Raw genomic sequence first — 16,578 nt, 5'->3', positions numbered from 1 at the left:
TTGTGTTGTAGTTGGCATTGTTTCCTCTTCCCTCTGCTAGATGCTCCTCTCAGGGCAGTAACTTCCCTCCCGGCTCTGTGCGTTGTGATGTACTGTGCATGCTCCTGGGGCTGGATGGGTGACAGACTCTTTACATTGGATGATAGACCATATTGATGTTGAATGATTTGAGTGTTTTCTTAAGACAGTTTCTTTACATGTTGTACTGGAAATTAGGGATCCCATATAGTTGTACCCTGAGAAATGCATGTACTTAGATTTACCTTTAGTTTTGCGAACCTGAGAATTTGTGTTAGTCACCATTCCAATATCATTGGTTATAACACACAAATACTGTTTGTTAAGTCAGTTCATCCTTAAAGTTACAAATCTGACAAAAGATGTTACCTTGCAAAACTGGGTACCAAATAGAAGATATTAGATCACTGAAGTTCTATTAACCTACACCAACAGCAGTAGTACTTATTTATTTACATAGTATCTAGGTACATGGAAATTTCTCAGACAGATCTTTTTTAGTTAATGGTTGTCTTCTGTGCTTTTAGAATAACTCATATGTAGACCCTAGTGAAGGTGGTGGTATTTACTTCATGATCTTAGAACTTAGTATTGAAATTCCAGTGGAGCTACATTAAGAAATGGTTTGTTTTATGCAAACAGGGTGAATTTTCATGTAAAATATTTCTCGCATAAACCAAAATGAGCTTTAAAGCCCTCTGACTCATTCACATGGGAACACATCCTAGGGAAGAAACTTCCAAAAAATAGTTGAGAAAAGGAAGGACTGAGAATTGGAAGGATATCAGAAGTCATCAACCACACTTCCCCACTTAACATGTAAAGGAACGAAGTCCCAAGATGCCATGGTGATTTTTATTTTGTTTTTTTATAACTTCTTAAAATAGCCCTCTTTGGGACTGCTGAGATCACACAATTTGTGCCATTAGTTCTTTCTTACCATCATTTTATTCACATCTTTAAGTGAAAGCATTAGAGTCTCTAGAATCTAGTCCATTCTGGCAACCACTGTGATCTAAGAATCCAAGAAGTTAATTTTTGAAAACAACCTTAGTAATCATGTAGACCTTATCTTTTGGTCAGGAAATTATGGACCAGAGAAATTAAGTGACAAGCCTGAAGCTGCAAAGTTTCTGTGCTTCTAAACCAAAATTATGATGTATATTTTTGTGAGTTGTGAGTCCTACATTACTCAAACTGTTCCATCTCTTTAGTTTTGGTGGGGTTAGACAGATTTGCGACCAAAGGCAGAATGTCTCCAAACATCATCTGCACTGGCTGACGTTCCACCATCGTGCATTTAAAAGAGTCATCCTGGACATTCATCAAAAAGAAATCTGTAGTGAGCCTCCATAGGATTGCTTTTTTTAAAAAGTCTTAAAAATATTTACGAATTGCTGGACTGTCTTAACTTAATAATGGTAACAATGATGGGACTGGGCTAATTTAACCAACATGGTCACTTCATAAGATCACAAGGTGACATTTGGAAGCATTGGACATTAATTTTTTTCAAACATTTTAATCTGAATAATTTTTCTGTTTGAATCAAAACCAAAATCTGTCGTATCCATTTTAGAATTTAATTTTAGTAGCTTTTATATCCATACATTTGTGGTGAGTTTAAAAGCATTTATGTTCATATTATTTTATCTTGTTGGAAATGAGAAAAATGGAACATTGATATTTTTATTGTGGGTCAAATTACTGGAAAAACTTCTCATTTCATCTGTTTTTAGTGTCATGATTGCCCTTTTATGTAAATGTCTCAATGAATAAACATTCAGTAAACAATCATTCTGCATCTCATTGTTTCACTCCTCCACAAGATATTAACTGGTTTAAATCTTAATTTGTAGCCGTTGGTTAATTAGTTGAGGACAAAGGAATATTTATCCATTAAAAAATGGATCAAAGGCTCTTCAGGTCATCCTTCAAATGTTCACATTTATGATGAGCAAAATGCAGCTAGAGGTATTGAGCAGATGGTGTTTGATACAATATGTAGTTAGAGAAGTTAGTCATTCACTACCCCCTATATATTCCTGGAGTCAGATACTAAAACTGTGTACCTAAGAATCTTGTTAAGGAGTGGAATATTGATAGAAAATATGAATTCTCAATTTTTAAAAGATATTAGCTGCCAGAATCATGGGTGAAAGGTAAAAGCTAAATACTTGTCTTACTATTAGGGAAATTTCTTGCTCTTATGTATAATATTTTGGATCACTAAGGTATAATATTTCTGCTCAAAACAACATCTGATGTAAAAGGATTTTTATGTGAAGAACCCATGAGGGTTCCCTATTGCTTATTAGGCTGTCTCTCAGAATATGTTGTGCAAACTCAGGAGTTTTAGTTGTCTTAAAAATGAGTGCACTGTAATTACACCATAATATTTCCTTCCAGTAAATTTTACCTATGTGAGGACTTGACATTTAATGCTTTGACACTTGCTTTGTCAGTGGTGAGCTGTCAGGGAAAGTCCTGGTTTTGTCATTCTGTACAGTTCTGGGGGAAAAGGTATGTCCTAAGAAGGAAATATTTCTTTGGGTAATAGTGCTAGAATGTCTGACCTTATTTATGAGTGAGATTTTATTGAACAGATTTCTCTCTTTGTATTCTAATATCCCAAAACTGTAGTAGGAATAAATGAGTAACTTAAATTTAGGAAAGGCAAAACATTAAGTATTAAATTTGATTTACATTTGTATCGAAAATATTCATAAAAAGTTGCTCATTGTCACAGTGTCAAAATGGATGCATTTCAAATCAGAATTGAGTGTATTTCTTGATAAAATTCTGAGTAGAAGTTTTAGTGAACATGTAGTGTTTCTATAATAGAGTAGTTGATGCTAAATATTGAATGCATTTGAAATTTCTAGCATGATTAGTTTTGTGGATTGTCCTAATGAGATATATACTGACTTAATTTTTGCTCCTTTATTGAAATATCTAGAATAATTTATATTTTTAGAAATTGTTTAAGACCATATACTTATCATCCCAAAATTTTCTTAGTATTATTAAAACAATAATTATCACTTACTTAAAAAATTAAATTTTAAGACTGATGCTGAAATGTTCACATTGTTCTTGTGCTATCTTAAGTAATACTTTATCAACACAGGAAAAGTGCACCCTGTGTAAAATGGTGGTTGTGTTGGGATAGTGCCATGATTCTTTTTAACAGATTTGGACATTGGATTTAAGTGGGAGTTCTTCCATTTTCCTGTCAGGTGATAGGAAATTGTCACTTTTCCTCTTTATATTGGGAAAGCCAGGCCAGTGGGCCCGTATCAGCACATCCTGCAGACTACTCTGCACATGTCTTCCCATGAGGCATTCATGTGGATCAAAGCTTGGTCCACAGTTCTTGCACAGAAGGTTTTGTGAGTTAGCCAGAAGTATTGTATGCATTTGGGAAGGAAGATGCCATCATTTGTACCCCTGCTTTATCTTTAAGGATTCAGGGTCTTGAATCATAATTTTGTCCCAAGAAATGTAAGTGCCTGTCGTGCTGATGATCCGTGAACCTGAGCAGATTTTCTGTTTTGCTACTTGGTTTATTTTGTTCATTAGATTCTTCTTATAGGTGAGGTTATATTGTATTTGTCTTTCACTGGCTGGTTTATTTCACTTAGCATAATACCTTCCAGTTCCGTCCATACTATGGCAAAAGGTAGGAAAGAGTTCTTTGTTTCTGCTACATAGTACTCCATTGTGTAAATGTACCCCAGTTTTCTGATCCACTCACATACAGATGGGCACTTAGGCAGTTTCCAGCACTTGGCTATTGTAAATAGCACTGCTGTGAACATAGGGGTGCGTAAGTTCTTCTGAATTGGTGATTTGGGATTCTTAGGATATATTCTTAGCAGTGAAATTGGTGGGTGAAAATGCAGGTCCATTTTTAATTTTTTGAGGAAATTCAATGCTGTTTTCCGCATTGGCTGCACCAGTCTGCATTCCTACCAACAGTGCACTCTAGGGTTCCCTTTTCTCCACAACCTCACCAGCCCTTGTTTGCTGATTTGTTGATGATGGCCATTCTGACAGGGGTGAGGTGATATCTCATTGTGGTTTCAGTTAGCATCTCTCTTGATGGCTAGTGATGTTGAGCATCTTTTCATATGTCTGTGGGCTCTCTGTATGTCCTCCTTGGAGAAGTGTCTATTTAGATCCTTTGCCCATTTTTTAAATTGGATTGCTTGTCTCGTGGTGTATGAGTTCTTATATATTTTGAAGATTAAACCCTTATCCGATGTATCATTGACAAATATGTTCTCCCGTATGGTCGGTTCCATTTTCATTTTGATGATGGCTTCTTTGGTTACACAGAAGCTTTTTAACTTGATGTAGTCCCATTTATTTATTTTTTCCCTTATATCCCTTGCCCTAGGGGATATATCAGCAAAAAATATTTCTGCATGGGATATCTGAGATTTTACAGCCTATGTTTTCCTCTAGGACTTTTATGGTGTCACGACATATTTAAGTCTTAAATCCATTTTGTGTTTATTGTGGTGTATGGTGTAAGTTGGTGGTCTACTTTCATTGTTTTGCGTGTATCTGTCCAGTTCTTTCAACACCATTTATTGAAGAGACTATTTTTACTCCATTGTATGTTCATGCCTCCTTTGTCACATATTAATTGATCATAGAGACCTGGGTTTATTTCTGGACTATCTGTTCTGTTGATCTATGTGTCTGTTCTTAATGCCAGTACCAGATTGTTTTGATTACATTGGCCTTGTAGTATAGTTTGATACCACATATTGTGATTTTTCCTACTTTGTTCTTCTTTCTCAAGATTGCTGAGGCTATTCAGGATTGTTTTTGGTTCCATTTGCTGAGGAATTTAGCTTCTATGTTTATTAGAAATAGTGGCCTGTAGTTTTCTTTCTTTGTTGTGTCTTTACCTAGTTTTGGAATTAGGATAATACTTGCATGGTAAAAAAAGTTTGGAAGTCTTCTCTCTTCTTGAATTTTTTGGAATAGTTTAAGAAGGATAAGAGTTAGTTCTTCTTACAACTTTGGTAAAATTTGCCTGTGAAGCCATCTGATCCGGGGCTTTTTTGTGCCTGGAGTTTGTCATTACTGCTTCAATTTCACTAGTTGTTTTTGGTCTATTCAGCTTTCTGCTGCTTCTTGGTTCAGCTTTAGAAGATTGTATGTTTCTGGAAAGTGATCCATTTCACCCAGGTTGTTCAATTTGGGGGCATATAGTTTTTCAATGTCATTTCTTATAGTCATTTGTATTTCTGTGGTATCAGTTGAGATTTCTCCTCTTTCATTTCTGATTTTATTTATTTGCGTCCTCTCTTTTTTTCTTGATGAGTTTAGTTAAACGTTTGTTAATTTTTAAAAAATATTTTCAAAGAACCAGCTCCTGGATTCATTCATTGATCCTTTGAATTGTGTTTGTAGTCTCAATGTCATTTAATTATGCTCTGATCTTGATTATTTCCTTTCTTTTCCTTGCTCTGGGCTTCGTTGCTGTTCTTTAGATCTTGTAGATGTAGGTTTAGGTTGTTTATTTGAGGTTTTTCTATATACTTTAGGTAGGCCTATAGTGCTGTGAGCTTCCCTGCCAGGACTGCCTTCTCTATGTCCCATAGATTTTAAGTTGTTGTATGTTCATATTCATTTGTTTCCAGAAACTTTTTGATTTCTTCCTTGGTCTCATTTTAGCCCATTCATTATCATTCATTATTTAATACATGTTATTCAGTCTCCATGATTTTGAATGTTTTTGAGATTTTCCTTGAGGTTGGTTTCTAGTTTCAAGCCTTTGTGACTCAAGATGATTGATATAATTTCAATTGTTTTGAATTGGTTGAGGCTTGTTTTGTGTCTTACCATATGGTCTGTCTCTCAGAATGTTCCTTGTGTGTTTGAAAGAATGTGTATTTTGCCTCTTTGAGGTGAAATGTTCGGCAGATATTGGTTAGGTCCATTTGATATAGAGTCATTCAGTGCTGCAATATCCTTGTTGATTCTTTGTTTGGATGGTCTATATATTGTTAATTGTGGGGTTTAAAAATCCTCCATGGTGACTCTGTTATAGTTGGTCTTTCTTGAAGTCCTCCACGATTTTCTGGGTACTCCTATGTTGGGTGCATATATATTTAGAAGGGTAATATTCTGTTGTTGGACTACTCCCGTAAGTGTTATGTACTGACCTTGTTTGTCTCATGTTAGAACTTTGTTTTGAAATCTGTTTTGTCTGGTATAAGTATTGCTACCTTAGTTTTTTTTTTTTTTTCACGTGTGTTTGCTTGGAATATGTTTTCCTATCCCTTCACTTTCAGCCTATATAGATATTTTGTTCTGAGGTGGATCGCTTGTAGACAGCATATATGAGGGTCATGTTTTCTGATCCATTCAGCTACCCTATGTCTTTGGTTGGAGCATTTAATCCATTTACATTTAAGGTTATTATTGATAGACACTTATTTGTTGCCATTTTTCCCCTTTGTACCTGTGTTTCTCTATCTCTTTTTCTTCATCTTTTTTTTTAAGTATATTTTATTGATTATGTTATTACAGTAGTTCCAAATTTTTCTCCTTTGCTCCCCTCTGTCCATTATCCCCCCTACCTCCAGCAATCCCACCCCCCTTAGTTCATGTCCATGGATCGTGCATATAAGTTCTTTGGCTTCACCCTTTCCTATGTTATACTTAACTTCCCCCAGTCTAGTTTGTATTTACCAATTATGCTTCTTAATCACTGCACCATTTCCCCATTTCTCCCCCTCCCCACTCCCAGCTGATAACCCTCCAAATGTTCCCCATACCTATGATTCTGTTTCTATTCTGGTTTGCTTAGTTGGATTTTGTTTTTATTTTTTAGATTCATTAGTTGATATTGTGAGTTTGTTGTCATTTTAGTGTTCATAGTTTTGATCTTCTTTTTCTTAAGTAAGTCCCTTTGACATTTCATATAATAATGGCTTGGTGATGATGAACTCCTTTAGTTTCACCCTGTCTGGGAAGCACTTCATCTGCCCCTCCACTCCAAACGACAGCCTCGCTAGACAGAGCAATCCTGGGTGCAGGTTGCCTTCCATCACATTGAACACTGCCTGTCAGTTTCCTCCCACCTGCAAAGTGTCCTCCAAGAAACCAGCTGATAGTCCCATAGGCACCCCACTGTAGGCAACTCTTCACTTCTCTCCTGCTGCCCCCAGGACTCTGTCCCCATCTTTCACCTTTAGCATCTCAATCAAAATGCGTCCCAGTGTGGTCCCCTCTGGGTCCAGCTTGCCCGGGACCCTCTGTGCTTCCCGGACCTGTATGTTCATCAACTCTGCAAAATTTGGGAAGTTTTTCTCATTTTTTTTTCAATTCTTGCTTCCTCATTCTACACTGGTTAACTTTTTTTCTGCCTTATATTCCAAATCATTGATTTGAACCCCTGTTTCCTTCCCTTCACCATTGGTTTTGTGTGGATTTTCCTTCATTTCACTTAGCATAGCCTTCACTTCTTCTCTTAAGCGTTTGCTGTACTCAAGCATATTGGTCAAGCCTGTGAGCATCTTTATCACCAGTGTTTGGAATTCTGCGTCTGTTAGGTTGTCTATCTTCTCGTTGCTTAATTCTCCTACTGGAACCTTGATCCATTCCGTTTTGGGCCCTACTTCTCTGTCTCCTCATTCTGACAGGCTCCTGTGTCTGCCCGCGTCCACGTCCCAGGCAGAGCCGTCCCTCCTGCTGTGCTGCAAAGGGCAGAGCCCTAGGGACTCGTCAGCACAGGGAGATCTGTCTCATCATGCTGTGGCACTGTATGTGGGGGAGGGGTTCTAGAGGGAACAATGCTGCCCGCCCAGCAGTTGCCCCTTTTCCAGGCACCTCTCCTACCTCCACACCGGACTGGCGCCCCTCTAGCTGCCGCCCCAGCTGCCGTTCCCAGACTGGGTGGGCCTGTAGATGCTCCAGGACCGCGGGGGCCCTCTAAACAAGCGGACTCCGCTGAGACTGGTAGTTTCTGCCTCCACCCCATCCCCCACTAGTCTGCACAATCAGAAGCAATGAGGCTTGACTCTGCCCGGTGCTGGGACTGTGAGCTGCGAGGTCTGGTAAGGAGCTGGGAACACTCCTCAGGTGTCCCTCCTGATCCTTTAAAATGTGCTTCTGTGCTTTCCACTGGCCTCCTGCTGCTGCCGCCACCACACCATGTCCTCTCTGCCCCAGCTCCACACCTCCCAGCCATCCAGAGAAGCATCTCCTCCCCATATCCTTGCCTCCCGGACTTTCACGCAGTTCGATCCTCTGTAACTTCTGGCTGTCTCCAGTCCTGAGGTAGTTGTATTCCCTCCTAGTTGTGGAGGGAGACACAGCGTGTCCATCCATGCCTTCATCTTGGCCAGAAGTCTCTTTCTTCAGACTTCTTAAAGTCCCTTTAGCATTTCTTGCAATGCGGGTTTGGTGGAGATGTACTCTTTTAACCTTTTTTTTTGTCTGGGAATTTCCTTATTTTGCTTTTTATTTTAAAAGAGAGCCTTGCTGGGTAGAGTAGACTTTGCTGCATGCCTTTGCTTTTCATTACTTGTAATATTTCATGCAATTCCCTCCTGGCTAGTAGTGTTTCTGTTGAGTATTCAGCTGATAGCCTTATCGGATCTCCCTTTTATGTTACTAGCTGTTTCTCCCTTGCTGCCTTTAAGATTCTCTCTTTGTCTTTAAATTTTGCCATATTAATTATGATGTGTCTTGGAGTGGGCCTCTTTGGGTTCATCTGGATTAGGACCCTCTGTATTTCCTGGACTTGTGTGACTTTTTCCCTCACCTAGTTAGGGAACTTCTCTGTCATTACTCTTTTCATACAGGTCTTTATCCCTTGCTTCTGTTCTACTCCTTCTGATATCCCTGTGATATGAATGTTATTACGTTTTATGTTGTCCTGCAGCTCCCTTAAACCATCTTCTTCATTTTTGAGTCTTTTTTTGTTTTGTTGCTTTATCTGGGTATATTTTTATACCTTGTCCTCCAACTTACTAATTTGATCCTCTGCCTCATCTAGCCTGATTTTGATTTCTTCTAGTGTGTTCTTCATTTCAGATATAGTATTCTTTATTTCCTCCTGGCTCTTATCAGTAATTTATATGTCCCTTTTCATGCTGATGTAGTTCCCACTAAGTTCCTTGTAACTTCCATAGAGTTCCTTGTAGTCCTCACTGAGCTCATTGAGCTTCCTTATAACCATTATTTTGAACTCTATGTCTGATAAATTGCTTGTCACAATTTCATTTAGCACTCTTTTCTAGGGATTCCTCTTTCCTTTCAGTTGAGGTTTTTTTCTTTGTCTCTCCATTTTAGGTGCCTCTCTTTTGTATGCATATTAGATTGATCTGCTTTGATTTCCTGTCTTTGTGGTAGACTTTCTGTGGTAGGAAACCTGTGGGACTCAGTGGTGCAGTCTCCTTGATCTCCAAACTTAATGCTCTTGGGATGCCCTTTTTGCCATTTATTTGGGCTTTCCTGTTTTGATTAGGTTTTGATTATTGTTGGATTTTTCTTTGGTGGGTTCTTCTCCATCTGGCTGACTGAGAGTCACACTACCCACCACATCTTGTATGGTGTTGTATAGGTGCGGATGGTGGTAAGCATCCTCTGTACTCCTTGGCTTCAATAATTCATATCAGCTGAGACTCAGTTGATTGTTTAGGTCACTTGTTGGCAGATCAGCTCCAAATTTGTGCTGGGAGCACAAGGAAGTAGACTCAGCCTCTACCTACTTGGCCACCATCTTCCGAATCCTTTCCCCTAAGGTCTTGATTCTCCCTTTACCCATCCTTGATGTGTCACCTGAACACACCATGGGCTTTTCTCTGATGTGTCTTTAAGATGTTGCTGCTGATGTCAGAATCAATGTCATCATTTCTTCTAGCAGAAAAGACCTTATTCATCATTCTAGACCCAACTTGGATATTAACTTTTGTTAAGATTCCAAGCATCCTCTGTCTCTAGCTACCCAGGCATCACTAGCATTTGTGAATGCATTTCATTCACAGCATCAATATGTTTTCACCTTTTATGTGTCTGTCTCCTTCTCTAGAGTGTGAGATATGTAAGGGCAGAGATTGTCTTTCTTACATACCTTCTGCATGAGTGAATGGGTGAATGGTTGATATAAGTCTGCAGGGCTTCCCTCTAAAATTTCTAGATAAAAATTTCAAATGACTTTCATAACTTAGAAGCTGTGTAGCATTTTCACATTAGAAGACTTTCTGGAGATAATCTCTGGCTTTAGGAAACTTAAAATTAGAAATATTGAATACTTAAAGCTACAATGCTCTGGTGGCAGAGGAATGAATAGACTTGAGGTTGCCATTTGACATTCATTTATGAAAAATATATTTCCCTAATTCTATTTTGTTCTAACAGGTTGTACAGGTATTTGGGAGTTCAGACTTTTTCTGAGGTAGCAATATGTTAACATTAATATGCATTAACACTTAGAGCTAAGTCTAGAATTTCTTTTTTTTGTTTGTTTGTTTTTTTTTGTTTTTTTTTTTTTTTTTTTTTACTGGACAGGTAAATACCAGCTGTCCCCCACAGTGAATATGCCCCAAGATGACACTGTCATTATAGAAGATGACAGGTTGCCAGTGCTTCCTCCACATCTCTCCGACCAGTCATCTTCCAGCTCGCATGATGATATGGGATTTGTGACGAGAGACCCTGGTCCCTGGGCTAAGGCTGCCATCAGTGATTCAGCAGATTGGTAAGATCACACTCCACGGGTGGAAGACATTAGTGAATTATTGGGTTGGCCAAAAAGTTTGTTAGTTTTTTCTGTACAATGGCTCTAGTAGTGCTTAGTTGTCTTTAACTTCATTCAAAACACTTTTGTTAGATTGTGTTGTGACAGCTGTCATATCAGCGTGCATTAAAAAAAAACCTTATCAAAACTGGTGAATTTTTGCGTAGCCATTTTAATATTGAAGATGGAAGAAAATAAGCAACATTTTTGGCATTTATGCTACATTATTTCAAGAAAGGTAAAAACGGAACTGAAATGCAAAAAAAGATTTGTGCAGTGTATGGGGAAGGTGCTATGACTGATCAAAAGTGTCAAAAGTGGTTTGTGAAGTTTCATGCTGCAGATTTCTCAGTGGATGATTCTCGTGGTCGGGTAGACAGGTTGAAGTTGATAGCGATCAAATCGAGACATTAATTGAGAACAATCATTGTTATACCACGTGGGCAATAGCTGACATACTCAGAATATCCAAATTAATAAAGTTATTGGTGAAAATGAAAAATATGTTTTTTATTTTATGAATAAAATACATACGGACTTTTTGGTCAGCCCAGTAGAGTCACAGTTTATCTTGTGTTTAACTGGTCTATCACTGAGCACAGTTAATCAGTTGTTTTTATATCAGTGTTTTATCTCCATGGTTTTAATACTCTTAATTATCACTCTTTTAATAAAAGCTTTCCCCCAAGCCCCTAAACTTGCCCAGTTGCTTTAGCCTTTCCAGGGCTGTAGCTAATAATTTAGCTAAAATAACAACAAAACTACCACTAACCAGAAAACCCTACTTATTTGTTAATTCACTATTAATTATTTTAGATCAGTATCAATTTGATGAATTCTTTTTTATAAAGTAAATAAATTCTAAGAAAATCCTTAAGGTAACTCAAAGTTTGTCATAATTAGATGACTTTGTCCCAATTAATAGGTGATATGTTCTGGGAATGGGGAGTTTTTTTGTTTTTAGAATGCTACAACATGCTATTTAAAATGCTTTGTACTTTCTTCTAGCATGTGACTTTGGAGGCAATGTAATGCTATTTTTTATTCCTGTATCTTTCAAAACTGAAGGCAGGTTTTGATATTAAGCCAATTTGTGGCGCATGAATGTGGATGTGTGCTTTAATTTGCATGCCTAGTAATTGTATACGTCAATAAGCACCAGGAAAGTGCTCCCTAGCAATGACCTTGCAAGGTGATAGTGATAATTAACACAAACCATGTGAAGTATTATACCAGAATTTTCTCATTGCCCTTTCCTTGGGGTCTTTTATGAGTACATCAGCAATATTATATTTAAAAGTTACAGTATTGTTACTTCACCACTTACCCATTTCGGTTTCCTACCCCTTCCTGGATTTGTATCAATATTAAATATTAGGTAGGAGGAATCCAGGGGTCCAGCCTTTATTTGTGGTAACATTTTAGTGATGATCTTAACAAAATGAACCACCCCCACAGTGCTCTTCCTCCACTCCTCCCACGAACACACGAAAATATAGCCTTGGCCTCAATGAGTTCTGCGGGTGTTCTCTTGGAACAATCTTACCTGTTATTTGTACCCTTGAAAAATCCATATCTACCCTCCCCTCCCTTTAATTCTCTTGTTGGAAACAGGATTTAAAAATAGAGCTCCACTCAAAACTGCGTGATAATAGCTTATCTGTGAGTGAGGTTTTTGGTTCCACTTAGAGAGGATGCTCCAGTGAAAAGTAAACTCTCATTTGAACCCTGAAGATGGCTTTACATTTGCTGCTGCAGATTTTATCTTTTTCTGTATGTGAACTTGCAGCATTCATCTTAGGGACAAAAACCTTTGAATCTCCACCATAATGAGAAATTGTGGAGGTGGCCAGAGGAATAGGCCTATTGGGGGTCCTGGTGAAGGGATGTATTGGTGAAAATAAATAACTAGCAGGGATGATTGTGGCATTAGCTTCCCTAAGGGAATTCATGAATTGGTGAGGACTTGTATGATTTTGCTGCAGGGAATGTGGGGCAAGGAAAACAATGTGAATAAAGGGTTAGCTAAACAAGAATGGCAGCTGTTCTGAACCACAGCAGAAAATGTAAGCTTCTTCAGCCTGACAATATCACCCTAATCCTTGATGAAAATATTATGAAAACAAAAGGGCAATAAGACAGGATTAATAACTGGAATTTTAATAACATTAGGGGTCTGGATACAGTTACATTCTTTAAAGTATCAGCTGCCAGTCCTGCAGTCTAACTTGTTAAGTATTCTAGGGTGCTGTTTACTGTGTCTGAATTAGTTTAATGGGTCTATTCATACAGAAGAATTAATATGTAATGGTTTAAGAATATTTAGTAATTTTTAAGACTCCTATTAACTCTCAAACTCATTTGACATTTTAAATTATGTATGTTTACAGTTCACTGCACTGGAAGGCTAAAAATGTCAAATGGCTAAAATTTTAATTTGTTAACTGATAGAATATACTTTTTTTCAATCCATTAATTGATTTAGGGAACATTAACAATGTTTTTAAGGGGAAAAAAGTAAAACAGCAGATTCTAATTTTAGTGACAACAAATGTTTAGAGGATATAAAATTAGCTTATAAAGTATGTATGGCAATATGTGGTTTTCAGGTAACAGCAACAACAATTTGCATTTCCTTGAAAAATTTTTTACTTATAATATCTATTAAAATTATATTTCAAATTCATCCTGTTCACTGATTTTATGCCTTATTGGATTTCAGGTTTTAAAATATTTAATATGATACAAAAAGATAGATAAACATGCAGAATGGTTGAAGAGATCAACTTTCAATATATAGAAAAAAATTAATTTTATTGGAAATACATTATTTAGAGTTTTCCATTACAAATTGGGTTATAGTTCTCATCATATGGTTTTTAGTTTTTCCACTTCTAGGATTGGGTGTATTTGAATTGAATTGGGGTGTATGTGCTCTGGAAATTATAAGCATAGTAGTATGTCAGTTCTATATAAGCACAATGTACAAGCATATACCTATTTACGAAATATGTATAAACAATATATAATGTACACTATTGCTATACATACCTACATACATAGTGCAGTTGACCCTTGAACATCACAGGACTACTTATACATAGATTTTTTTTTTTTTAATAAATACCTGTACAGTTTTCCATCTGTAGTCTGGAGTCTGCAGATGTGGAGGGCTGACTGTAAGAATTGATGTACACTGTTTTATGTCAAGGACCTTTAGCATGCATTGATTTTTGGTACCTGAAGAGGGCCCTGGAACCAAAGCCCTGTGGATATCTAAGGACCGCTTAAGTTTGGGGAAGAGTCAAAAGTTACATGCAAATTTTTGGCTGCGTGGAGAGTTGGCTTCCCTAATTCCCGTGTTATTCAAGTATCAGCTGTATATAGGCATCATAGCATGTGAACGGGAACCTGAGGCTTCAAGATAAACATGACCTTGCTTCTTTCTGGAACATCACATTTACTCACAGTGTTATAGGAAAAATTTGATATGTTAAAAACAAAAAGATTTAGTGTAGAATGCAAACAAAATAACTTCATTAAGACATAAGATTATGTTTTACAAAAAAAAAATCCCAACCATTTGTTATTGCCTTGAGTTAAACTCCTGGTCCCTGTGGATACATCCCTTCTCAGTACCTGGGCCAGGATGAAGGTGAGGCAAGGTAGGCTCCCAGGACTCAGAATGTAAGGAGGCCTCACTCAGGTACCAGCCCAGAACTTGAATGACCCCGAGAGTAGGCTTCCTTAACTTCTGAGCCCTGGGCACTCACCTGGCCTCATTTTCGGGGCCCTGCTCTGTATTTGGTAGAAAAGATTGAGAAGGATTATACAGTTCCTTTGTGTGGTTTTTAAGGACTCTTTTCAATATCATAATTTGTATTACTTTGATAATTTGAGATAGAAAACCTTTGTTGGGTAATAAGTTATTTTGTACAGTGGTTTGCAGCTTCCAGAGCGCTTTCACCTGTGTCGTGGATCAGACTTGTAAGATGGATGAAGCAGCTGGTATTCTCTTTATTGAGGGTTGTAAGACATGTAGGCTCAATACATTGCAGGTTAATTAACCTGACATCAAAGCATTTTTTTTGACGTTTTTCACCATTTTGGGTTTAGCTACTCTGTAAGAGCCAGTTATTCTTGCTCAGTAAATTGTAGCTAAATTTCTGATATATATCCAAACTAGTAAATCACTGTCCTTGACCCAATGTTGAGGGTAATTCACATAAAGGGCCCGAGATGCTTGCTTCCATCAGAGCATAAGGAAGGCTGTCATACACTCAGCTGACAGAGTGGTAGTGTACCCTCTAGTAGGTAGTTCCATTCTAGTAGGTAGTTAATTGGGGAGGGACGTTCTCCTACCTGGCCAGATAGGTAAGGCGGCACAGCACCGATACAGGAGAGCTATTTATTTTCTCAGTGTGCCCAGTGCAAAGAAAAATGATTTCATTGTATGTGCTGTGCTCAGAGCACTTGATATGCATTTTAAAGTGTTTATAGTTTTATACAAATAGTGATTTTTTTGTCATCCCCAGCCTCTTCCATTGGGAAAACCCTTCAAACTGTGTCCTGTTACCAGTGTTGTGCCATGTGCTTCACCATCACTTCTTCGGCCACTGTGTTGGTGTGACCACAGCACGTGCGATCTAGTCTAAGCCATGCTTTTCCAGTCTTCCTCAAATACTGTTATTCTCTCATCTGTGCACTCACAGCCTCTGCTATAGCCTTCTGCTTTGGTATTTTTCTTAGCAGCTGGTAGAGATCAGAGATATTTTCTTACTTATCATTTTGACTTTGACCCAGCACAATGCCTTAATCAGAATAGGTTCTAATGAAGATTTGTTGAGTTGATGTTTTCAGTTAAGTATTACAGAGAGACTACATCTTTATGAAACTATATGCCATAAAGGGGTATAGTTTTCCTTTTCTGAAACACAAGATAAAGGATATATAAGAAGATCAGAATATATCCTATTTAAAACTTCTATTCATTTTTAATTTACATAGTCACTTATTTGCTGACAGTATTTGTATTAACATGTGAAAGATTTCCTCAAAACTTTAAATCATTCCAATGTCTAAAAGGTATAAGGCTAATTTTTGATAATCACTTTGAAATAGTGCTGTATTGGTTAAATAGAGCGAGGCAACTGTAAGAGGTAAAAAGAGGCTACAACTGATATGGAGAAAGAATTACTAAATGTAAATTAATGTTGTCTTTTTGATCACTTCCTATACAACTACAGTTTTTTAAAATGAATTGTATTTCTGTTATTTAATTTCAACATTTTTGAGGAATATATACACATTCATATACACAGGTATATGTGCACTTCCTGAATTGAATATCTTCTATTTTTAGTAACTATTTTTATGTTTTATCTTTTTTTTTCACACCAGCTCTTTGAGTCCAGATGTTGATCCAGTTCTTGCTTTTCAACGAGAAGGATTTGGACGCCAGAGTATGTCAGAAAAACGCACAAAGCAATTTTCAGATGCCAGTCAATTGGATTTCGTTAAAACACGAAAATCAAAAAGCATGGATTTAGGTAGTGAGTACAATCTCCATGACTCTTTATCTAAATAAATGCTTTCAGATTAAAATTGATGGTCCCAAACATGTCTCTTTACTGTGAGCAATATAGAAAACAAATGTGAAATGTGGTTATTTGGCAAAAATTAGTTTTTCACTGAGTTTGAGATAACCATATTTCTCATAAGTGGCATATAATGTGCAATATGTTTATATATGTTTTCTGATTAGAAAAGACAAACACATGTACATATCATGT

At 37.3% G+C, this 16,578-nt stretch overlaps 1 protein-coding gene across 15 annotated transcripts in view; it reads left to right on the top strand.

Annotated features, from left to right (window-relative positions):
• Positions 1-16,578, top strand: part of PARD3 (par-3 family cell polarity regulator) — an 817,661-nt gene that overhangs the window by 539,604 nt on the left and 261,479 nt on the right. For 10 of the 15 annotated variants that reach the window (XM_090266179.1, XM_090266182.1, XM_090266184.1 and 7 more), the window contains exons 16-17: positions 10,558-10,747; positions 16,187-16,338. In XM_090266179.1, the coding sequence (XP_090122305.1) occupies positions 10,558-10,747; positions 16,187-16,338 (342 nt within the window). The remainder of the gene's footprint in view (positions 1-10,557; positions 10,748-16,186; positions 16,339-16,578) is intronic. The other 5 variants (XM_090266183.1, XM_090266188.1, XM_090266185.1 and 2 more) reach the window with 2 other exon arrangements.

Source organism: Furipterus horrens, unplaced genomic scaffold (assembly GCF_987537825.1).
Source record: "Furipterus horrens unplaced genomic scaffold, mFurHor1.1.pri manual_scaffold_2, whole genome shotgun sequence".
Classification (NCBI taxonomy): Eukaryota; Metazoa; Chordata; class Mammalia; order Chiroptera; family Furipteridae; genus Furipterus; species Furipterus horrens.
Note: the sequence above shows the minus strand (reverse complement) of the source record. Positions and strands in the feature narration are given on the sequence as shown.